At 46.5% G+C, this 24,339-nt stretch overlaps 1 protein-coding gene across 7 annotated transcripts in view; it reads left to right on the top strand.

Annotated features, from left to right (window-relative positions):
- The first annotated feature begins 5,940 nt into the window (after positions 1-5,940).
- The window catches only part of KCNT1 (potassium sodium-activated channel subfamily T member 1), a 178,180-nt gene continuing 159,781 nt past the window's right edge, over positions 5,941-24,339 (top strand). For 6 of the 7 annotated variants that reach the window (XM_073314262.1, XM_073314260.1, XM_073314263.1 and 3 more), the window contains exons 1-2: positions 5,941-6,066; positions 14,767-14,937. In XM_073314262.1, the coding sequence (XP_073170363.1) occupies positions 5,954-6,066; positions 14,767-14,937 (284 nt within the window). In that variant the 5' untranslated portion in view covers positions 5,941-5,953. Of the gene's footprint in view, positions 6,067-14,048; positions 14,252-14,766; positions 14,938-24,339 lie in introns of those variants that run through there. The other variant, XM_073314270.1, reaches the window with a different exon arrangement.

The raw sequence follows: 24,339 nt of genomic DNA, 5'->3' as shown, positions 1-24,339 counted from the left end.
CCCCCGAACCCCTCTCCGAAACGCTCTCCCTCTTCCTGCTGCAAGGCCTAGAGAAATAAATGGTCTTTGCAGCCTGTCCAGAAGGCTCTTTTTGGGAATGAATCCCAAAGTCAAAGTCTTCTCCTGAGAAACATGTTGCCACCGATGCTTCCCTTTTAAACCAGGGGTTGGTGGCTGGATCTCTTATGCTGTTTGCTGGTGTGGGTCCAGTGGGGGGGGGGGGGGGGAATGAGTGCTCTTTATTATATGGCAGAAAAGTTGATTTTATGGATCTGTGTGGGCAGATTCCACCCCGAGCGTTATACCAGAATGATCCTTGTATGCAGATCTGTGGCACAATGAGCTTCCCAAGTCACGTACACAGAACCCGATCTTGACCTTTCAAGGACAGAGCGAATTCTGCCAGGAACGTTTTAGTGCCAGGGCAGGTCAGTCAAGTTTTAATTGGCTCTAATTAGCATCCCTGCAAGCTATCTCCACTCCAGTTGAGTTCCACTCAGCTGCAAAAGCGAGAAGATTGGAGAAGTCCCTTCCAATCTGACCCAGGAGGGTGAAGGACAAACATATTAAGGAATGTGGCCATAGGAAAATAAGGGTGCAGAAATTGATCAGTTAAACTGAATTGCACTGTATTTGCATATTTACACAATAGACTATAATGATTGCGAATGAACCATTATGCTCTATTGTCTGCCTGTCATTCTGATCAACTGTATTAGGCACTTGCTTCGCTCTGTCATTAACTTTCCTGGGAGGTTGGGGGATGGAGGTTTGGCTGATTATTTAACAGTACACTGAGGAAGCGGTGTAGTCCAATGGATAACGCACTGGGCTGGGAGTCAGGAGACCTGAGGTTGTTCCCATCTGCTGCGCCGGTATGTGTCCTTGGGCATCGGTTTCACTGTTAGGTTGCAGGCTCTCTGGGGGAGGGCCGTATTTTGGGCAGCACCCAACATGATGGGAGCTCAATCCTGATTGGGACCTTTGGGCGCCACCCCAATAGGGTCACGTAAAATCTATGTAAAATATGCAGAGTGGAAAAGTTCAGGTTCAGTCATTTGGCTCCATCTCGCTAATGGAAGAAATTAACCACGACTCCTTCCTCCCTTCCCCAGATATATTCAGATAACATTCCGGGCCTGAGCCACAAAAGCAAAGAGGCTGAGAATTCAAACTACAACTCCAGAAAATCATAGAATCATAGAATATCAGGGTTGGAAGGGACCTCAGGAGATCATCTAGTCCAAACCCCTGCTCAAAAGCAGGACCAATCCCCAATTAAATCATCCCAGCCAGGGCTTTGTCAAGCCTGACCTTAAAAACTTCTAAGGAAGGAGATTCCACCACCTCCCTAGGCAACGCATTCCAGTGTTTCACCACCCTCCTAGTGAAAAAGTTTTTCCTAATATCCAACCTAAACCTCCCCAATGCAACTTGAGACCATTACTCCTTGTCCTGTCCTCTTCCACCACTGAGAATAGTCTAGAACCATCCTCTCTGGAACCACCTCTCAGGTCAGCAAGGCTGGACCTGCATGAAAACCTCCTAAGCTTATCTTTACCAGCTTAGGTCAAAAAGTTCCCCAAGGTACAAAATATTCCACCCTTTGTCCTTGGATTGGCCGCTACCACCACCAAACAAATACTGGTTACTAGGGAAGAGCTGTTTGGAAACATCTTTCCCCCCAAATACTTCCCAAAACCTTGCACCCCACTTCCTGGACAAGGTTTGGTAAAAAGCCTCACCAATTTGCCTAGGTGACTACAGACCCAGACCCTTGGATCTTAAGAACAATGAACAATCCTCCCAACACTTGCACCCCCCCTTTCCTGGGAAATGTTGGATAAAAAGCCTCACCAATTTGCATAGGTGACCACAGACCCAAACCTTTGGATCTGAGAACAATGAAAAAGCATTCAGTTTTCTTACAAGAAGACTTTTAATAGAAATAGGAGTAAACAGAAGTAAAGAAATCCCCTCTGTAAAATCAGGATGGTAGATACCTTACAGGGTAATTAGATTCAAAACATAGAGAACCCCTCTAGGCAAAAACTTAAGTTACAAAAAAGATACACAGACAGAAATAGTTATTCTATTCAGCACAATTCTTTTCTCAGCCATTTAAAGAAATCATAATCTAACACGTACCTAGCTAGATTACTTACTAAAAGTTCTAAGACTCCATTCCTGGTCTATCCCCGGCAAAGGCAGCATAAAGACAGACCCTTTGTTTCTCTCCCTCCTCCCAGCTTTTGAAAGTATCTTGTCTCCTCATTGGTCATTTTGGTCAGGTGCCAGCGAGGTTACCTTTAGCTTCTTAACCCTTTACAGGTAAGAGGAGTTTTCCTCTGGCCAGGAGGGATTTTAAAGGGGTTTACCCTTCCCTTTATATTTATGACAGGCTCCATCTCGCTAATGGAAGAAATTAACCACAACTCCTTCCTCCCTTCCCCAGCTATATTCAAATAACATTCCGGGCCTGAGCCACAAAAGCAAAGAGGCTGAGAATTCAAACTACGACTCCAGAAAATCAGCAAGGCTGGAAATTGAATCCAGGAATCCCAATTTCTAGTTCCCTGTGTTAACCATTAGATCTTTCTGTGATGTTGCACTCCATATGTTTTATGGAAATATGCTTATGAGTGTGAAATATGATGTAACTGGAATATGCTTTATGCAAAAGGTCTCTTGTAAGGTATCATAACAAAGGTTATAACCTACTGAATATATTCCTCCTATTTGTATGCATGTATCAGTCTTGTATCTGAAGCTAGAAATATGAAGTATAACTCTGAGGTCCTATTGTAATTATGCAAAGTGTGGGCCATTAATGATGGTTTAGAATCTTGATGGCTCCCATTGACCCAGACAATTGGTTGTAAATGGTTTATTTATCTGCAAACCTTCCTGTGTACATGTGGGCCAACCCAGGAAGAATGGAGACTAGGGGGTCTTACAGTGACATGTGACCATCATGTCACATGATGCTGGAATCCATTTTAATCCTTGTACTTTTCCATTGATGAGGCAGGGGTGGGGACAAGTACAGACAAAAGATTCCTGCCTTGTGCCAACCCTAGCTATAAAAGGGGGTGGAGCAGGACAAAGGTGGTGGCCAGTCAAGAGAAAATCCTGGCTTACCACCTGAGAAGTCTGTTGGATCTAACAAAGACTGTACCAGGGGAAAGGATTGGGCCCAGACTAGGAAGGAGTTGAGTCTGTGAAAGAAGCTTATTGGAACCTCTTCAAGGGTGAGATATTACCTGTAATCCGTTTCTTAATGTATTAGGCTTAGACTTGCTTGTTTTGTTTTATTTTGCTTTGTGATTTACTTTGTTCTGGCTGTTATTACTTGAAACCACTTAAATCCTACTTTTTATACTTAATAACATCACTTTTGTTTATTAATAAACCCAGAGTAAGTGATTAATACTTGGGGGAGCTGTGCACATCTTTCTATCAGTGATACAGAGGGGGAACAGTTTATGAATTTACCCTGTATAAGCTTTATATGGAGTAAAACAGATTTATTTGGGGTTTGGATCCCATTGGGAGTTGGGTGTCTAGGTGCTCGAGAGAGGTAACCTGCTGAGCTGTTTTTAGTTAAAGTCTGCAGCTTTAGGGGCACGGCCCAGACCCTAGGTCTATGTTGCAGCATGTCTGTCTCAACATGGCAGGGTTCTGGAGTCCCAACCTGGAAGGTAAAATGGGCTCAGAGGTAATTTCAGCACATCAGGTGATAGTCCCAAGCGGGTCTCTGTGACGGAACCCGGCACACTTTCTTTTAGTGGTTTCCTACCAAGAAAGGCTTCCGAGCATAGACTAAAACACAGAGTTGTTTACTTTTCAGGAGGCTTTACATAATTGTTTAAGAGCTGTTTATTCTTAAAGAGAAGAGTCCAGTCTGCTGCCACTATGCATGGACTGTCCCTTAGCCGAGCTGGGAATTGTGGGGCACATAGAAAACAGATCTGTCACCTTTTTAATATTGTGCTTTCTTATGGAAAACTGGGCAAAGGGTATTTTTTTTCCTTCTCTTTGAAACAGGGCAAGAGGGACTGTAATGTGCAATAGGCAGAGGCGGAAACTGGGATTCAGGACTCCTGGTTTCTATTCCAGGCTACGTAGAGGACTTGCTTTGTGACCTGGCGGGGAATGGGCACCAGGAAAGACGCTTAATATCACTGTGGTTTAATGTCTCTCTAGGAAAAATGGGGATAATAATACTGACGTGCTCCTTTCACCTGCTGGGAGATTTGATTAATAGCTTTATGAAGGACTTTGAGATGAGGCACTCTTACTGCTGTGGTGATGGCCCTGTAAATCCCTAGATGAAAGATGCCATGGAAGTGCATTTTGTCATTAGAAGTGATTTAGCAGTGAGTTGGGGAGGAAGGATGCCTTTGGGGTTAAAGCACTAGGCTGGGATCTTGGAGATCTGGGCTTCAATTCCTTGCTTCACCAAAGATTTCTTTGGACAAGTCTCTGGTTGGTACCTCGCATCCCTATCTGTAAATGGCACGGTGAGCCATTCCTCCCACAAAGGGGTGTTGGGAGGCCAAATCCCTAAGTGCTTTGGAGATGCTTGGATACAATGGTGACGGGGCTGTTTAAGTATCTAGGAGGATCCTAACTGCTGCAACAGTGCAGTAAATTACCTTATCACTTGGTCAGTAGGTAGCCATGACAAATGAGTGCATTACTTACCATGAAGTGAGTAATGTGCTCAGCTCAGTAGCTTTTTATATTCTCTCCTAATTATGGCTCTTTAAATATTTGAAGACCTCCTCTAATAGGGTGCTGGTAGCGGTATTAGCATCAAGGCACTGGTGGACTTCTCTGCAGGAACATCATCATCAGGCACACCCCACTTTCAATCAGTGCCTTTACACACCCCCCCTTTTAACAAAAAACAGGTTTTACTCATTGGGCAGAAGGCAGAAAAGCCACAATTGTTTTAATTACCTGATAGACAAGAAAATGTTTCCTGAGAGGGTGCTAGATTTCGTTTCCATTCTAGTATGTAATATATCAGCGTGGTTTTAAAATTCCTGTGCTGTTCAGCTCTAGGTAGTTTCTTAATACCGTAAACTGACTCAAGGGAGAGTACAGCACAGGAGAGGAGACTTTCCTTCCCTTTTATTTTGTCTTATTTTGGTAGCCACAGGTATTGGCCTCTGATACATCTCCGTGGTTTGCATATAAGTTCTGACCAGCAGGGACAGTGTCGCTGGCCACACTGCCTTCATCAGAACAGCCCTTCTGAGCACACACAGGCGAACAGGCATCTGTGTGGGAGGCTGACTGACCACTGCGTGACTCTTGGATCTGGGCCATGTGGACTCGAAGCTTTGTACCATGCAAATGAACTCCATATGGCTGCTGGGAGCCTGGAGCATTCCACGCAGCATTCCGTGCTCCGGCTCCAGCAGCATGCGAGAGCCAGTGATGGGCTTGACTTCTGTGTGCGCTACATACAAGAGAGCTGTCTGAGCCCAGACTGCCTTTCTGCTGACGCACCTGATGCTCAGACGGCCTCTGTGTTTTCATGTTGTCCGCGCTGTGTTTTGTCGAGCGCTTGCTGGGTGATGGGAGAAGAGGCGAACGCTGGATCTTCAAAGAGAAACTGGTAGGGAAGAAGCAATTTTTGTCTCTCCCCCAAACAAACAGCTGCACCTGTCGGCACACAGGGTTGTGTAATACAGCCCTGCCTGGCACTGGAAGCTGTGAGGAGAATCAGGCAGTGAGGATAAGAGCGTGGAATTAATTCCTGTACTTCAGTGCTCGGGTGTGTTGTGGGACCGCTATAGAAGTCCAATGCACCTAGCTGCTGGGGGACGGCTACAGTGGAAACTCCGGGCTCCAGCCTGCTGTGGGGCAGCTACGGGAGAAGCTCAGTGCGAGTAGAGACTGGAGTTTTCATTCTGAACAATAAAAAGGGAGGTGGAAGAATATGTCCTGCCAAGACAGTGACAGAGGAAACCTCTTTGTGCCCAAAATGATTGTAAGGAATTATTCACTGAGCAGTGATCCCTGTGGAAATCTCACTCCCATAAAGCTGCCAAGGTCAGTGTCTGTCTAGGTGACATGCTGAGGCTAAGCTATAGCTGCCCAAGGGGCTAGTCTAGCTTTCACACTTGACTTTTCCATTCATGAAGTGTGTGTGTGTGTGTGTGTGTGTGTGTGTGTGTGTTGCTTTTCTCAAGCTTCTCTGCCCCTACCCCCCACCCCTTTCTTGTTTGGGCTAGTGTACCCCCACTGCTTTCTGGCATGCCTGCTCATTGCTCCATTCACTGCCAAGGAGCCTGCATTGATGGTTTTAGCCAATGTGTGTCACTTACACAGGAGGAGGGTGCTGTCTCCCCTCCGCACTTGGCCACTGAGAGACCCCCACAGGGATGTCACTGAAAAGGAAGGGGAAAAGCAACTGTAACCAGGTAACCGTAAGAGCTGTGGGAGGAGAAGCCAGGAATGATGGTGATTTGTACGTATTCTTTAAAACGCACAGAAAATTAAAGGCGGGGAGGCAGAATTTCCTGAATAGCTTATTGTTCATCAGAGAGGCCAGGGCCGATGATGACTTTTTGAGAGAGCCCAGCACCTGGAGGATCTGTTCTTACCAAGAAGTGAGAGCGAGGAGTAAGTGGGAAGTGAGAGATGCCTCTGCTGTGACGATGGAGAAGAGAGATCAAAAAGGAAGCCACTCCAGTAAGTCCAAGACTCACCTGGCTTAGTGTACCAAGGTGCTGAACATCCGCAGCTCAGGTGACTTCAAGAGGAGTTGGCATTGTTCAGCATCTTTGAAAATCAGAATACGCATATGGGGAGAGGACAGGGCTGGTGCGTTGGTGTGAATCTCTTTATAGGTACTCGCAGGATGTTGGGCCCATTGTTGCAATACCAGAGTGCCCCACAAACACCTCTCTTGGGATAGGGCAGTATCATCCTCATTTTACATATGGGGCGAAATTGAGATCCAGGGTGAAGAAGAGATTCCCCCAAGCTGACACGGATGGACTGGCAGAGCTTGGGACTGAATGTGAGTCCCTTGAACCGCAGGTCTGTGCACTGACCACAAGACCCACCCTTCCTGAATGGAAGTGGTTGGAAACAAAGACCGGAAGTGTGAATCTCCATCCTTAGAGGTTTTTAAGGCCTGGCTTGACAAAGCCTTGGCTGGGATGATTTAGTTGCTGTTGGCCCTGCTTTGAGCAGGGGGTTAGACTAGATGACCTCCTGAGGTCCCTTCCTACCCTGATCTTCTATGATTCTGTGAAAGGTGACGGTGAAGCCCTGCTGCTGTGTGGGATCAGAATGGCCTGAGTGATCTCTGGTCCCACTGACATGGCTGCTTTCTGACTGAGGGAAAAAGCTGGAGGGCCCGTTTGTCTAGTGAACACACTGGCTGAAATTGGGACCGAGAGCAAACCAGTCACCAGGAGGTGTCAGAGTGTGGGGAGGGCTGCCATAGCAAGCGGGCTGTCTGAGAAGCCATCTTGAAAGGCCATGGCTGTGAGGGGCAATGGGAGGCCAGCCAAAGGGAAGCAGAGCCTTGGAAGGACGCCCTATCTCAGGGTTCAGCCTAGTATTTCCTTCTAAAAAGACTAAGGTGGAAGACGGCCTTCTGCCCTGCAAATTAACCCTTCCACAGCCACTTGATTAAAAGAGGGGTGGGTGGGTGTCTTGGGCTTCTAACAGCTGCCGTGTCCTAAAGCCAGGTCTGTCCATTTTGGGAGAGCCCCCCGAGATCATATCTCTGCTTACCCTGCTGACATGAAAGAGATGCTCTCTGCACAGGGAACGGAGAGGGTCAAGGGTGGGCCGACAGCCGAGTGAGCTGTTCTGTGCTGTCAGTGGGCTGGGGCCTGCAGAGGCTGCTTGCAGCCGGCGAAAGGCAGTCCAAAGAGAATATTCTCCTGCTGTTTGAGGGGAATCTGGACACGTTGCCCTGTAGAGTCAGCAGCTGCTGGGACACAGGTCCTGGAATGACACAAGAAGGGCAGTTTGTGAATGGGGGTGTGAACCCCTTACATCCCACCCCACTAGGCAGACCTCTGATGAATGTACCTATTACGCCTAGCAGGCAGCTCCTAGCATAGCTTCTCTGCCAGCCAAACCAGCGAATTCAACGGTAACAGTGCTTTGTGCTGCAGACACAGAGACGTGTCTGTCATCAGCAGGGATGGAGGCCAAGCAGTCTGGCTCCAAACTCGGACATCCCTACTGCTCCACCATCAGTCACGAGTGATTAGCCTTGTCTCTCTGTAGGCTACAGCCAGTCATTAGAGGGTGACAACAGACACCCCGCAATGTGCCATGGCTTTACAGCATGCACAGTGGAATGAAGCCGAAGACAGTGGTTCTGCTTTGGCCAAGTAGAGCTGGGTTGGGTTAATGAGATCAGGTGTTGGGAGCTCACTTTCGATCAGATGCACACAGACTTCTTGGACTGAAGCTGGTGGAGGGGAGAGGGAGCAAGGCCCCTTTCCCTTGGCTAGAGGATGGTACGTGCTGTCCCAGTGAGATAAGGCTGGTTAAGCCTCTGTGCTGAGCATTGGTTTCCCACACAACACTGGTTTTGTTCCTCTGAGTTCCCAAACTAAACAGGGTCATAACAGAGGGTTGTTTAGGCAGCTGCATCAGACTCAAGTCCAGATTGTTATTAGAAGGAGGTAACAGCCTCTGTTCTGTTTATCCTCTGGCTCTTGTGGAGGGGGGCAGTCCAGTGAGGTGCTCGGAGCTTTCTGCTCCCACTTTAAATCTTGTCAGGTGGACCCAGAAGTGCATATTTAACAGCAGTGAGGAGAGGGCACTTGACACTTTGCAGGATCCCCAGGCCCTACATTGCTGTTAAGGATTTAGAAGCATGTCCTAACAATGGGCATGATACTGAGAGGTGCTAAGCAACCAGCAATGTTCATGGACATCCGTGGAGATGGAGATGGTCAGCCCCTTTTAGGAGGTGGGTCTGTTTATTGTGTAGATAAAATAGGAATTGCCAGACTGGATCAGACCAGTAGCCCATATAGTGTGGTGTTCTCTCTCTGATGATGGCTGGTACCTGATGCTTCAAGGTAAGTGCAAGAAGCCGTGTAATGGACAATTATGGCATCTGTCAAGAGAGGAAGTTCCTTCCTGAGCTTAGGCAGCTTGTGATTGGTTTATGCTCTGGAGCATGAGTGCACATCACTCTGCATGTGGTTCACAGCATGCAAAGGATTGACTGAGACGGTGTCAAGGATTCCTTGTTCTTGTTTCACTACCCTTGCCTTCATCCCTTGTTACCAGTCAGTGCAACATCTGGATCAAAAAACTTCCTGTGCCCCAAAAGAATCGATGGCTTTTAAAATGTATTTCAAACAACTGTCTGAGCCCTGAGACGTTTTCCTACAAACAAAATTGGACTATTGGGTCCTGACAAGCTCAGTGCTACTTTGACAGCACTTTAAGGGCTCCCGTTGGCACACAGATGCATCGGATGAACACTCTGTGGGCCAGAATATCCTTGGCTCAGCTCCAGAGAAGTCATTGGAGTCCTGCAGGGGATGCGTGTGGTCCTTTTGTATGTATTTTCAGTCTCTGATGATGGTGCTGTCAGCAGCATAGCTGCTATGTGTGCCCTGTGTTCAAATACAGCAGGAGAAGAGCAGGATTTCTGCCAGCCCATATGTGAAAAATTTTATTGACGAAAACCAAGGCTGATGCAGCAGTCAGCTTCCTCTTAAATCAGACTCTAAAAGATCATGTTTACATATACAAGAGAATGACTGACTGTGTCTAGCTCCAGATCTACAATAAAACAGATTAATTTCTCTCTGATCACATTAGCTTCAGTCCAGCCATCTCCCTGCTCCCAAGACCTCAAGCTGAACTCTATCCCCAGTCTTTGTGTGAGGTTATCACTGCTGGGGAGTAAACCGACTGTGTGAGTTGGAGCAAAATTATACCTCATTAATCCATGTTGTTATAACTCCTTACACTGCATGCAAATTTTAACTTGCACATGGTTCTGGAAGCAAGGATTGAAATTAAACCACAATAAATCATGTTAAAGTTGTTTTCCACTGCTGTTTGACTACTAGGCAATAAATGTTCTTGGCTATGGCACTTTGATCCACTAGAGCTTGGAACACGATTTGACTATTTTGTGACATCCCAACATCATGGAATTCCCAACTTGCTGGAGAGACTGGCATTATAAATTTCTTATTCTTATGAATGTTATGCAGTGGACCTTGACAGGGTTATCCCGGGGTCTAGAAAGCTCTTGTATTGTGTTAGTAGCACTCTCTCCAACAGTGAGATGCACACAGCTTGCCAGGGAGTGATTTGGATGCGCAGGGGCTTGTTGTGGGGTTCTGGGTGCAATGGTAATGGGACTCTGCAGGGGGTCCAGGTGAAAGTGGTTGGGGCTCAGTGTGGGGGGTGTTTGGGTTGGGGGGGGATAGAGCTTGACAGGGGGTCCAGATGCTGGGGGAGTGGGGCTCAGTAGGATGGGGATCCAGGTGCAGCTGGTTGGGGCTTGGTGGGATAGGGATCCGGGTGCGGGTGGCTTGTCAGGGTGGTCCAGGTGCAGAGGGAGTGGGGCTTCTCAAGGGGGGGCGGTTCTGAGTGCTGGGGTGAGGTTTGACAGCAGGGTCTGGGTATGAGGGGGTCTGGCTGCATGGAGGTTGGGCAGATGGGGGAGCAGCTCCCTGTTCAGGGATCCCTCCCACTGCAACTGAGGAGTGATGGGTGCAGGAAGTGGGAGGTGGGGAGGGAGTTTGCAGAGCTTCCTGCAGCTGGGGGAGAAATCTGGGGGTGGGTCTGACCTTGCCCCAGATGCCGTGTAGTGGAAGAGGAAGTCCCGTCCTCCCCAGCCCAGCCAGGACGAGCAGCTGAGCCTGGCGCAGGGTCGGAGCCACCAGCCGGGTCTTCCCCAGTCCCTCCCACTGCCTCTCAGTGATTTACATCTCTGCTGGCTGACCTGGTACCCAAAACATACTGCTGGGGAGGGTCACAATGACCGCTCTTGTGGCTTCCCTTTGCTTCCCTGTCAGAAAGCCGGTTTTCTGCAGGGAAGCAAAGAAATATGCGGGGGACATAAATTCTATGCATGCACAGTGGTGCAGAATTCCTCCAGGAGGATTCTCTGCACCTTGAAGTCTTTAAACCATGATTTGAGGACTTCAATAGCTCAGACATAGGTGAGAGGTTTATTGCAGGAGTGGGTGGGTGAGATTCTATGGCCTGCATTGTGCAGGAGGTTAGACTAGATGATCATAACGGTCCCTTCTGACCTTAATGTCTATGATTCTATGAGTAAATTCTGCACCAGCTCAGAACTGCAACCACTTGCACACATAAGTAACTTTACACATGTGAGTAATTCCCTGAGTTCATATATTTCAGTTGAACTCAATGGGAGTACATATGTGCATAAAGTATTTGCAGGATTGGGGCTTTTATTTGCCCACTGGAAACTAATTAGTGGAATGCTCCCTTTCTGCATGGCACTGTGTATATCTGTGTGTGGTCTTGGAGCCTTAACAGTTTATATGCCCTCTAGGGAAGGGAATGGGATCTTCTTTTAAACAGGAACTTGTTGTTCAATAGATTTCACCCTTTGAAAGAGGAAATGCCCTGCAAGTGGAATTGTAATCGTCCACGACTGAAGAGAGAGCTTTGACTCCTCTAGTTTTATGTGTACACTATCCTATGCAGAGATGAAAAAAATCAATAACCCTAGTATTTCCCTTAGCATCCATTCTAGGGGCGAAATCCTGGCCCCACTGAAGTCAATGGGAGTTTTGCTATTGGTCTCACTGTTATACCAATAAATTAAAAACCAGCAGGATCTTATTAAAGGGAAAAAGGCAAAATTTATTGTAAATACAGAAAGAATCATAGTAAGCAGTTAGTTACAGCTATAACATTCCATTCAATCTCATATTTATTCACACATTCCTACACACACACACACACAGGTTCTGCAAGGTTGTTATCATAGTTACCAGCCTTAGAGTTGCTCATGCCAAGCCACTGGCCAGGTGGCCTGGACATGAGGAGGGAGCAGGGCCTTGTCAGATGCTCATCTGATGCTCCTGGAAGTTGGTTTGCAGAATCAGACCCCAAGTTCTCACTTTTTAGAGTCTCTTTTTATAGGAATTTCTTCCTATGCCAGTCTATGGGAATTGCTTCATCCTGCTGTTGCTGAATCAATCAGCAGATAGCACATTCCTGACGGCTCCGTGCTGCTTGTTCTTTGGTTCTCCCATTCTTGAGGCTGTTGGGTGGATTCCAGTCTGCCCTCCGGGGGTGGGGGGGGTCCTCTGGTTATTTCCACTTGACGCCTTCTTCAGTCAATGGACACTGGATTCTTAGGCTGGCACCTCCCTGATCATTCAGTTATTATCCACACCAAGCATCCATCCACATACATCCTCTATCTCTATTTTAATCACAATGGTTAGTACAACAAAAGGGCGGGGAGGCTCTGGGTGCTGTTTCTGTTGTTCGAGTATTGCTTTGAGTCTCTCTCTCTGTGAATTGCTTTGAGAACAGACTTGGTCTTAGAATGTACTAACACAGTTAGCAGCTTGCAAGTTTCACACATAGAGGGAGAGAAACAGTACCAAAAACCAAGAGACCTCTTAATTAGTAATACCCTGGAATTTAAACTATGGGGAATCAAACTCATTTGTGATTTTAATACAGAACTTCTTTAATATGATCCAACATCACTGGGGCCAGGATTTCACCCTATAATTATTAAATATAGATAGGATGTGGCCAAATAAAAGCAACTTGCAGAACACCAGAGCTAAATTCTTCTTGCAGGAAAGCCTCAGCTTGGGGCTTTGCCATTAAATTATAATTAGATCTCTCCTTACATTGTAAGATCAAAGAAGTTGGAACAACTTCTGCTCTGACACCAGTGTAAACCCAGAGGGACTCCTTGATTTCAGTGGAATTTGGCTCAACTTCTCACTTCAACCTATTTCAATATACAAGGCCAAATTCTGAATTGATTTATACCCCTATATTTCCTTACTGAGGCCCAAGGGATTGCATGGAGTGCCAATCAGTGCAGACTTTGGCTTTCATTGTGTGTGCGGCAGGTAAAAAGAGTCAGACAGCCCCTGATTATAGAATTAAGGGATAGGACTGACTGTGGTAAATGCAGTGAGGAAGATGCTGATCCAAAGTGCTGAGGAATGAGTTCAGTTAGCTTCTTGGGCTGCATTCAGCAGCAATGTTGTATGCCACTTGCTCCTCTACACCCTTAAGAACTGCGGTGCGTTGCAGTTCTATAACTTAGTCAACTGGCAAGTTATCTTAGAGGATTATGAGTTACTACTGGTGTAAAACAAGTGTGAGATGGTGTGAAGGACCTTGGAATGCTTTTCTGCCGCCTGGCCGCCATCCCAGCTGTCTTCTTGTAAATACCAATTTGGAATCATGCTCTGAGGTTCTGTCACTGTATTCCTATCGGCCATGCATGTTGTGGTCTAAGGGCCTGATTCAAAGTCAGTGGGAGTTTCTCTATTAACTTCTGGGTGTGTTGAATCAGGCCCTTTAAACCTAAGTCACAATACAGGAGTCATTCAGCCTTTGTCATTTTTGAGCCCTAAAATAGCATGTTGGATGAGAGGGACAGGAACTTCCTGCCAAGCCATTGCCACTTCTCCCTCCATAGAGTTCTAAGGCTCTCCTGTTCCTCCAGCCTTCCCGCGAAGCCTGAGTTACTCCAATGCTGGCATAGAGTGACTTCCTCGGAGAGCTGATTTAAAGGGACACTGTCACACAGCTTATATAGACATGACATCATAGACATGATTTTTTAAAATCTGGGAACAATTTTGGCTTGGTTTAACCATTCGTGTAGTGTCCTCCACTCAAACTCTTTAACAGGCAATTAGTAGCTCACAGCGGAATGGAGAGCGATTGAATTCCCCTCCTTTTATCCCTAAAGTTTGTTTAAAAATAGCCGGGTTTCTTTTTTTTTTTTTTTTTTCTCCTCAGCCTTTTGGAGCTGGAGGGACGAGCGCTCGTGTAGGCTGCAGGGATCCTGCAGACACACTGTCGCTAGCTGGAGCACTTTCCTTCAGAGTATCGCCAGAACCCCAGCTTTTGATCCGGCCTCCAGACAATCGCAGGGCAGCCCCCCGCCCCCGGCCCCTTCTCCAAGGCAGCGGGCTGCCAGGAGCTGGGGGAATACACCCTGCTAGCCGGGGCATGTGGCTGATGGCCGGAGGACTGGCCCAGGCCTGTTAGTTGGATGCTGGTTTGCTCGAGGGGTTGAAGGGCCAGCGTCGCCAGCGGGGAAAGTGCACCTCGGTTTCCCACGCGGCAGCTCTGGCTCCCCCAGCCGCCCCTTCCCTAGGAGCGCGCTGCCCTGGCTTTGCCGGCGGGCTTTGCTGGGCTTTTCCCGTCCCCTGAAGCCCTGCCCTGCTCGCCGTGCCGGGGGAGGAGGTGGGGGGCCGGGCATAGCCACACAGACCCGAGCGGAAGCCGCCGCTTCCCTCTCCCTCCCCGCGGTGCCGTGCCGAGCGGGGGGCTGGGGGAAGCCTGCGCCCCCAGATCTCCCCCCTCCCCACGTCCAGTCCTACATCGCGGCTGTCCCGGCTCCTCCCGGGGCTGCTGAGCGAGGCGGGCTCCCGCGGGCCGGGCAGGCGAGTGTCCCGGCGGGGCTGGGAGGGGGCTAGTTGCCCGGTGATCCCCGGGCCGGGGGCTGCTGGGGCAGAGGCTCCCGCCCGGCTCCATCCGTCCCCTTCTCTCCGGCAGGCTCTCGTCGCCGGGCGGCTGCGGGGGCTGCGGCGGCAGCAGAAGCGGGGTCATCCTGGACATCGCCTCCCTGAAGATGAACGAGCTGGAGTCCGAGGTGCTGCCCCTGCCGCCCCGCTACCGGTTCCGGGACCTGCTGCTGGGGGACCAGGCCTTCCAGAACGACGACAGGTAGGGGAGGCCCCCAGGGCACGGGGGGGGGACAGGGGGCGTCAGCCCCCAGGGCACGGGGGGGGCAGGGGGCGTCAGCCCCCAGGGCAGGGGAACAGGGGGTGTCAGCCCCCAGGGCACGGGGGGGGCAGGGGGCGTCAGCCCCCAGGGCACGGGGGGGGCAGGGGAACAGGGGGCGTCAGCCCCCAGGGCACGGGGGGGCAGGGGGCGTCAGCCCCCAGGGCAGGGGAACAGGGGGTGTCAGCCCCCAGGGCACGGGGGGGGGGACAGGGGGCGTCAGCCGCCAGGGCAGGGGAACAGGGGGTGTCAGCCCCCAGGGCACGGGGGGGGGGACAGGGGGCGTCAGCCCCCAGGGCACGGGGGGGGCAGGGGGTGTCAGCCCCCAGGGCAGGGGAACAGGGGGCGTCAGCCCCCAGGGCACGGGGGGGACAGGCGGTGTCAGCCCCCAGGGCAGGGGAACAGGGGATGTCAGCCCCCAGGGCACGGGGGGGGGAAAGGGGGTGTCAGCCCCCAGGGCACGGGGGGGACAGGGGGCGTCAGCCCCCAGGGCACGGGGGGGACAGGCGGTGTCAGCCCCCAGGGCACGGGGGAGAACAGGGGGTGTCAGGGACGAGGAGGCAGGGGGCTGGCACAGAGAGTATAGGATGGGCAGGGCATATTAGCCCCCAGGGGATGGGGTTCCAAGAGGGAGTAGGACTGGGGTGTTGCTGGCCCATAGGGTAGAGAGGGGCGGGGGGCAGAGGGAGCATTGCCAAAGCTCATTGGGCTTGGGGGGTGCTGGAGGAGAGGATGCTGGCCCAAAGGGCATGTGTGTGGGGGGGGTGTGAGGGGGTGGGGGGTGCTGGCTGCTCTCAGGCGGCTCGCCTAGGTGCTGCCCCGCTGGCTGCGCCCAGGGAACTCTCCAGGGTGCTGAAGGCACGTTCCCATCACAGGGACTCTTAAGGGGCAGCGGCCGGCTGCAGGCGAAGGGGGATTAACTGGGCAGTGGGGGTAGGGGTGTGGGGGGTGTGGGGTGTTCTTTTCTTTGACCCACTGGGAGTGGGATTCCGTGCGGGATCTAATGGAGACGCGCGAAGGTTCCGGGAGCTCCCTCAGGTGCTAAAAAACTAGTGGGATAGCTTGTGGTTTGAGCATTGGCCTGCTAAACCCAGGGTTGTGAGTTCAATCCTTGAGGGAGCTATTTGGGATCTGGGGCAAAAATTGGGGATTGGTCCTGCTTTGAGCAGGGGGTTGGACTAGATGACCTCCTGAGGTCCCTTCCAACCCTGATATTCTGTGATTCACTGTGGGTGGAGATCCCACGGTGTATGGATTTGGAGGCCATGTGGTTATTAAGAAATTGTGGTTTGGGTTGAAGAGTTTGCATTTATTTAAGAGTACAGTGCTGGCTGCACTTAACTCCCAGGCTCTGTCTGCAGCGATGATGCTAATTTGAACTGAGCGATTGCAAAGGACTGCTGGAGATGTTGCAAAATTGTTTGCTTCTTGGACTGGCTTGGGATATGGCCTTTTGGATTTTATTTGAAAGCTTCCTTTTCCTCCCCACTCGCAGTGATTGATTAACAGGTCTGCAAAGGTAAATCAAAAGAAGAAAAGACTTAAGGGATCTCCTTTAGGATATCAGTGAAAACAAATGAATAAGGAATTGCCTTCCAGTGAAACATATTTATGGAAAAAGAACCAAGAAGCTATAATGCCAAGAGATAAACTACAATATTCTAGGTTGTTTCCCACAAATTAGTTGAATGCCTAAATAGCTAGCCCTGTCATGGTGAAGCAAATCTTACCTTGCTGGGTTATTAACTCTTGGATAGTTATGAATAACTGGGGTGTACCTTTTTAAAGACAACCATGCAGTCATGTCACAATGCCGCTTGGAATACCTGGAGTACTTAACAAGTGAAACTATCCGGCAATAAAATTAACTTATTAATGTCTGAAGTTGGGAATTAAAATCTCTTTCTAACAGTGTTTAAGCTTTCTTTCAAACCTGTAGATTAAATTTATAAAGCTATATTTTGGAGGTCAAAAAGGGAAAGGGTGTGTGCTGGTGTGTAATAGATATAATTCATAAATTATATTTTAAAGAACCAGTTAAAACAATATCCATCACATAATAGCTGCATAAGAAGAACTGGTAATTCTCAAGAATGAATGCTTGATTCACAATGTTTTGAAAAGCCCTTAGAAGTCACTACTTAAAACTGATGTAGATGTATCATGTCCATTAAGATGGCTTTATTCAGGGAAAATGGGAATTTGATTGGAAATAGACTGTCACACAATAAAATATCTGAATTTAAAAAATACGACAGTGATTTTTATAAGGATGAACATTACAGTTCTACTGTTGTCCATCTTTAAATCATTGTAATGGATGTGAAATATCTTAATTTTTGACAGGTTTCAGAGTAACAGCCGTGTTAGTCTGTATTCGCAAAAAGAAAAGGAGTACTTGTGGCACCTTAGAGACTAACCAATTTATTTGAGCATGAGCTTTTGTGAGCTACAGCTCTCATGAAAGCTCATGCTCAAATAAATTGGTTAGTCTCTAAGGTGCCACAAGGACTCCTTTTCTTTTTGCTTAATTTTTGAGTCACTGCAGATTTTGTGTTTATTCTTTATTCTCATTTGGCACTGGTCATTAGTCTCTGCTTTAGTCTGGATACAGGTGTCTCGGATTTAGAAGTTAGCTTGAGTTTTAGTATGAAGCTGCTCGCTTGAGAGTGATGTGTCTGTATTAACTTGGCAAACCCATTAGCTTTGTTTCTTTGTTTAATTCACTTGCTTTTGGTGCTGTTCTATCCAGTTGTTTGGCTTTCCACCTCAACCTGCCAGTACTGAAAACTCTACACTGTATTTGGAAATATTTAACTTCTTTGATAGTGTCCAGTCCTGTCATCCTTGCTCATGTCAATAATCCATGCTCACGTAACAAGGGTCAAGTCAATGCTCTTATTGATTTCTGCGGCAGCAGTTAGATCCCTGCAGAACACTTTTGAAAATTCTACTCTCCTGGACCAAGTACAGTTCAAGGGACTGATGACCATAGTATCTTGGAGATGAATCGAGCTCTCTAGAGTAATTTTGACTAGTAAATTAGCCTGTTCCAAACCAGGTTAATGTTTAGCTGAGTTAGACTAGCAGAGCAAAGTGGGGAAACATTTTTGGCATTCCTATACTTACTCATAAATATCAAAAAGAAAGGGAGTACTTGTGGCACCTTAGAGACTAACCATTTTATCTGAGCATAAGTGAGCTGTAATTTATCACTTCAAAGTGAGCTGTAGCTCACGAAAGCTTATGCTCAGATAAATTGGTTAGTCTCTAAGGTGCCACAAGTACTCCTTTTCTTTTTGCGAATACAGACTAACACGGCTGTTACTCTGAAACCTGTCATAAATATCAAGCAGTTCAGAAATATGCCTTGAAACGCTTTGGTATAATTTTGACAGGAATGTGGTGTTTTATATCAGATGAAAAGTCCCTGTGAGAACAGCCCAGGCCATTGTGGACAATTTAAATAATGATGTATGCAGGCCACAATCTGGGTCTTAGAGTTGGAGTGTGAATAGCAAACTCTCAATGGAACAAACTATCTGATTTATTTAAAAGAGCAAAGTAAAAGAATTAGTGTTGTATCTGCCTTTTTGGAAGCTCCCCCAGAGTGTTAATGTTTTCAAAAAATGATGCACACCTATCGAGCAGCATCAACTTGAAAGGGCTACGAATACCCTGCCTCAGAAAGGAAGCCAGCGATTAGCTTTCTGTCTTATTAGAAAGCATTTCTGTTGGCTGGAGAATTATTGAACCATCTTCACCACAGAGGATGTTGGGGAGACACCTACACTGGATTTAGGTAAGAAAGATGAGATTGAGGCACCAGAAGAGAAGGTGTCAGAGCAAATAACTAAGTAGCTAAATTAAAGAGCAGTAGGAGCAGAGATTGCGTCCAAAAATTCTGCAGGAATTTTGGAATGAAATGACTGAGCTGATAACAAATATATGCAAACTCTCATTGAAATCAACTACTGAATTGAAGGGTAGCAAATGTTGTACCTATTTTTAAAAAGAGATGTGGGGTTGAAGATGCAAACACTACACAATAAGCCTTCAAACAGGTAAACTGGTTGAAACTGTAATTGCAAAATAGAATTCTAGTAAGCCTTGATAGAGGATGGGGATAAATCAAGCAGGAAATAAATAAGAAGAAACATTATGAAAGTAGAGAAAATAATGAATCGTACAGAATTGAGTGCTCCTATATATTATTTCTCCTCCTGCACAAGGCAAGGGGATACTTAATGAAAAGCAACAAATTTAAAATGGAAAAAAGGAAATGCTTTTTCACACGACTCATAATTAATCTGTGGAACTCATTGCCACAGAGTATCATTGTGGCCTATAGATTAGTGGGATTCAAAAGCAGGACTAGACATATATATATATAATTAGGACATCCATAATTCCTAACATAGGATTAAATTTCATTTAGAAGGGACACAATCTCCATGCTTCTGGGTACAAGCCAACCGCTAACAGGCATAGGTAAGAATTTTCCTCTTTGGGTAGGTTGCTCTAAGAAGGCCCGTCCACTGACCTTAATAGATTTTGGGTCAGGCCCTAATTGCCCACTTGCACTTTATTCTGAGGGATTTGATGTTTGCTACTGTCAGAGACAGGTTACTGGAGTAAACAGACCCTTGGTCTGATCTGGCATGGCAAGTCCGCTGTTTTATGGTTCACTGATACTCTGTTGCCATGCAGGCAGTCAAAGCAATCAGAATATAATAAAGCTGTGCAATAAAACAAATGTTATTGAGCTCATTTATATCTGAGCCAATGCCAAAAGGACAAAACCTGATGGGAGTTGAAGTGAAATCGGGAGGGGGATGCTCATTGCTTATGTTTTGCTGCCTTTTAACTAACTTGGCAACATGATAAAGTTCTGACGCCGCTTTACTTGGAATCCTCTGTTAGATGATATTGCAAGCATGTGCCTGTAGGAGCATGGTCAGCTGGGGTGCTGGAGGAGAGGAGCAGGGACTGAGTGTAACAATCCATTGTTGATGTAAGACAGGAATTTATAATGAAAGTTTCTGGTTCTAAAGTGAAATTGATTTTTACTGATTAAAGTCAGCTGAGAAAGCACATCTGTGGAACTGATAAATATGGATATATGCCACAAGAGCTTCCCTCTGTATCGTTGTACTCTTGACTATATCAGTGTTTGGCCTCCAACACCCCACTCTTTGTCAGTTTTACCCTGGGCAGAGCGGTCAGCTGGGGGAGTGGGAAAAAGAAAAAAAAAATCAGAACTGTGTCTGGAAAGCAGGTCCATAAGGATCACGTTCTTTGCCCAAGTTAAACAGCCAGCAGATATTTTCAGAAAATCAATGCAGAGAGCCACAAGGCCCATTTTATAGTAGCAAGAAGTAAGGGTGTCACTTTGATTAAGTGTATTTTTCTGAATCTAATTATCAGCCAAGAATCCTTTTGGTATTTGCAAGGATTTTTCTAACAGCTCATGTGTGGAAGGTATGCAGTGCCATCTATGTAAAGATTTCAGCATCTTCTGCTTTGCATCTGAGATTCTCCTGCTGCATAACCAAGAAATAGCAGTGCTCAGAGAGATTTAACCACAGGTAAACTCTTCTAATTTGTTCTTCCAGGTTAATGGGTCTGCAATGCATTTTCTTCCTCCTTTCTTGGGATTATCCACATTCCAGCTTTTAAATTTGTCACTAAGTGCTATGTCTAAATCATGGGCCAGATTATGTTTATAAATAAATTCCTTTATCTGGCTACAGGGACACCGTATCACTATAAGATCTACCTCTTGCACTCTGCAGTTTTGCAAGTTATCCCTAACAAGGAAATTATTTTCTTCTTGAATGCATCATTCAGTGTAATGCTGTATAGTACTGCACAATTCCTTATCCTTCACCAATTGCTCTGAATCCTCACTCACTTTCTCTGTAGCTAAAGCTATCCTGTATATATATGATTGTCACTAGGCACACTGGCAAATTTCTGTGACTTATTTAGAGAATATGAATGCTTCTTTGAAAATACTGAAATGTATCCTGAAGTTAATGACATTTATTTCTGTGATGACACGGTACTGAACGGTGCTTACAAAGCTACACTTTAACAATACTTCAGACTATGCACCCTCTTCCTCATTGGTTAATGTCCTTTTTTATTAAAAGAGGCAGGATGCTCTTAGGGTGAAGGCCCTGGACTGTGACTCAGGAGATCTAGGTACAATTTCCAGCTCTGCCTCCTCCTGCGTGACCTTTGGGGCAATTCACTTCACCTCTGTCTGCCTCAGTCCCCACCTGAAAAGTGAGGCTCACCCTCCCTCTCTCCTGCCTCTTCTCTAGATGATGAATTCTTCAGGGGAGAGCTGGTCTCTTATAACATGTTGGTACAGTGCCTAACACAGTGGGCCCTCAGTCTCATTTGAGACCCCTAAATCCTGTTCCTATACCAATACAAAATAATACAAATGACAGAATTAACAGTAAGATCATATTTTCTTGAACTTCAGATATAGTTCAAATCACATTGTGCTGTCTACCTCTTACGGAAAAATAGTGTCATAGAGTGGCGAGATCACACAGCATGAGATTAAAATGACTCTACTCCCACTAAGCCAAAAGTTATCTGCTATCTAGTAACTAGTCAAATACTTTCAACAGCTGTCATGTAATGAAATACAAATAAGTTGAGCGCATTGCTTGTATCTATCACTGCACTTAAGACTGAAGTTTGATTTCCAGCTGTTTCTGAATGATGCATTTTATCAAATGTACCAGGCAGCACATTGTAGAAGTTGGAACTGTAGGAGGTCACCTGGCAGGCTAGCCTCCCCAGAGAGAGAGAAATTAAAGGGAAGAATGAAGGGCAACTGTGCATTGAGACACCAATGCTTTCAATAATGTCAAGGTTTGTATTTCACCAGGGAAAACCAGTAGCTTGGAAAAAAGCTAAGAGAAGCAATTTAAATACCTGGAAAGGAAAGTTTAGAACATTTATTAATAACTGAGATTATATTATCCTAAATCCTTACATCGTTGAGAAGGTTCTTAGGCTGACAGTAATCTAGCAAGGGACTAATACTGAAAAGAATTAAGCAAGTCTGATTAGTAATAATAAACTGCCTGATATTTCCAGTTTAAGTGAAGTGGTGTATGGCTTATATTTCTTAATGTTTCCAAAGTCTTGTGAACAAGCTTCTGATACATCTGGTAGCAAAATAGAATAATAGAATATTAGGTTTGGAAGAGACCTCAGGAGGTCATCTAGTCCAATCCCCTGCTCAAAGCAGGACCAACACCAACAAAATCATCCCGGCCAGGGCTTTGTCGAGCAGAGCTTTAAAAACCTCTAAGGATGGAGATTCCACCACCTCCCTAGGTAACCCATTCCAGTGCTTCACCACCCTCCTAGTGAAATAGTGTTTCCTAATATCCAACCTAGACCTCTCCCACTGCAACTTGAGACCATTGCTCCTTGTTCTGTCATCTGCCACCACTGAGAACAGCCAAGCTCTATCCTTTTTGGAGCCCCCCTTCAGATAGTTGAAGGCTGCTATCAAATCTCCCCTCACTCTTCTCTTCTGCAGACTAAACAAGCCCAGTTCCCTCAGCCTCTGTAAGTCATGTGCCCCAGCCCCCTAATCATTTTTGTTGCCCTCTGCTGGACTCTCTCTAATTTGTCCACATCCCTTCTGTAGTGCAGGGACCAAAACTGGACAGAATACTCCAGGTGTGGCCTCACCAGTGCCGAATAGAGGAGAATAATCACTTCCCTCGATCGGCTGGCAATACTCCTACTAATACAGCCCAATATGCCATTGGCCTTCTTGGCAACAACAAGCCACAAAGCAGTTAGAGTTAGTCAAACTGTAACTTTAATTTTAGCATCCTTTTAAAGATGCAAAAGGAATTTCTGATGGTATGGTCAGAAGTCTTTATTGGATGAGTTTTGGATGGCTGCATTATGACTTTTCATAGCATTCTTTGTACCACCAACACAGGCAAAATCAAACTGTGTTATGAGTGCATCTGTGTTGCAAATGGATTCCTCAACATGGCTCTAACTATAAAGCAAATGGCAAGGAACTTCCAAAAGCAGTCAGGGAACTTCCAAAAATACACTTATTGCCTATCTTGCTGTAAGTAATACTCAGGGCATACATTAATTTGCTGTATCCAACAAAGAGTACAAGGTACAGCGCTATTGTCTGTGGTGGGAATGGAGAGAAGGTGATCTCAGCAGCTGTATTCACCTGGCACAGTGTGTCTCAGAAATAAAAGTTAAGACACATTTTAAAAAAAAATCTCATTGTGAGAAATACTGCACATTTTGTGGTATGCCTAGACTATTAGGGCAGGATGGTGGATCAGATAGCACACAGGCCAGGGATTTGGGAATCTTGGGCTCTCAGTTCTGACGTTAACCTGCATCATGACAAATCACTTGCCCTGTCTGTGCCTACCCTTTGTCTGTCTATTTAGATTGGAGCTGGGACTCTTTCTGACTCTGCCTGGCACAATGGAACCTGCAGGTGCTACTAAAATACAAGTAATTAATAATAATTGAGAGCTTAGGATGGAGTCATGGAAGGCCAGGAATGTTGTCTTTGGATCAAATAGATGCCCCTCCATATTTCTATGTTGCACAGTGCTAAGTTCACATGGTAAACTTTTTACTATCGAGCTTTCTTTTACCCTTCTCTGTGTCCATATTAGAGATGCACATTTAACTTAATATCTGTGTTCCCATTCAGTTCTGCCTCAATTTCAGTCTTCAAAGCTGCCCTTACCCAGTGGGGCTCAGTCTCCCAGAATTGCCAGTCCTCTCTTCTACACCCTGCTCCCACTTGTGATGTTTTCTATTGCTTGTATTATTATCCGTGTTTTGATATCAGGGCTCCCAGCTTTTGCCAGCTCCTTCTCAAACTCCAGCAATGTGGTTCTTAACTGTGCCTCATTTAACATGCTAATCTTGCACCCCTCACCATTAATCTTCCTCTGAGAGAAGTGCATGGTGGTGACAAGGGATAATTGTGCTGTTATCCGGAGTAAATACAAAGCTATTAGTACATTTAATATGGGCTACAGGTTATTCTTTCTAATGGAGTCACAAGTCATTTCAAGATCTCATACTGGGCACAGAATCTCTGACTGCCACTGCAGTCTATGTGTTATGTACACATACAAACTAAATGAGGCTAAAATTGCTCAATAAGTCATTGTGATTCTCTCCTAAGCAGGTGTATAACAGTTCGGGACAGCTTCAGAAAAAGGATATTTTTGTTTTGTTTGTAGATTTTTAATGAATACATGGCGTTCTTAATTGCTATTTACTTTATAAATTGTTGTGAAGGGTTCA

Source organism: Lepidochelys kempii, chromosome 16, assembly GCF_965140265.1.
Source record: "Lepidochelys kempii isolate rLepKem1 chromosome 16, rLepKem1.hap2, whole genome shotgun sequence".
Lineage (NCBI taxonomy): Eukaryota > Metazoa > Chordata > Testudines > Cheloniidae > Lepidochelys > Lepidochelys kempii.
Note: the sequence above shows the minus strand (reverse complement) of the source record. Positions and strands in the feature narration are given on the sequence as shown.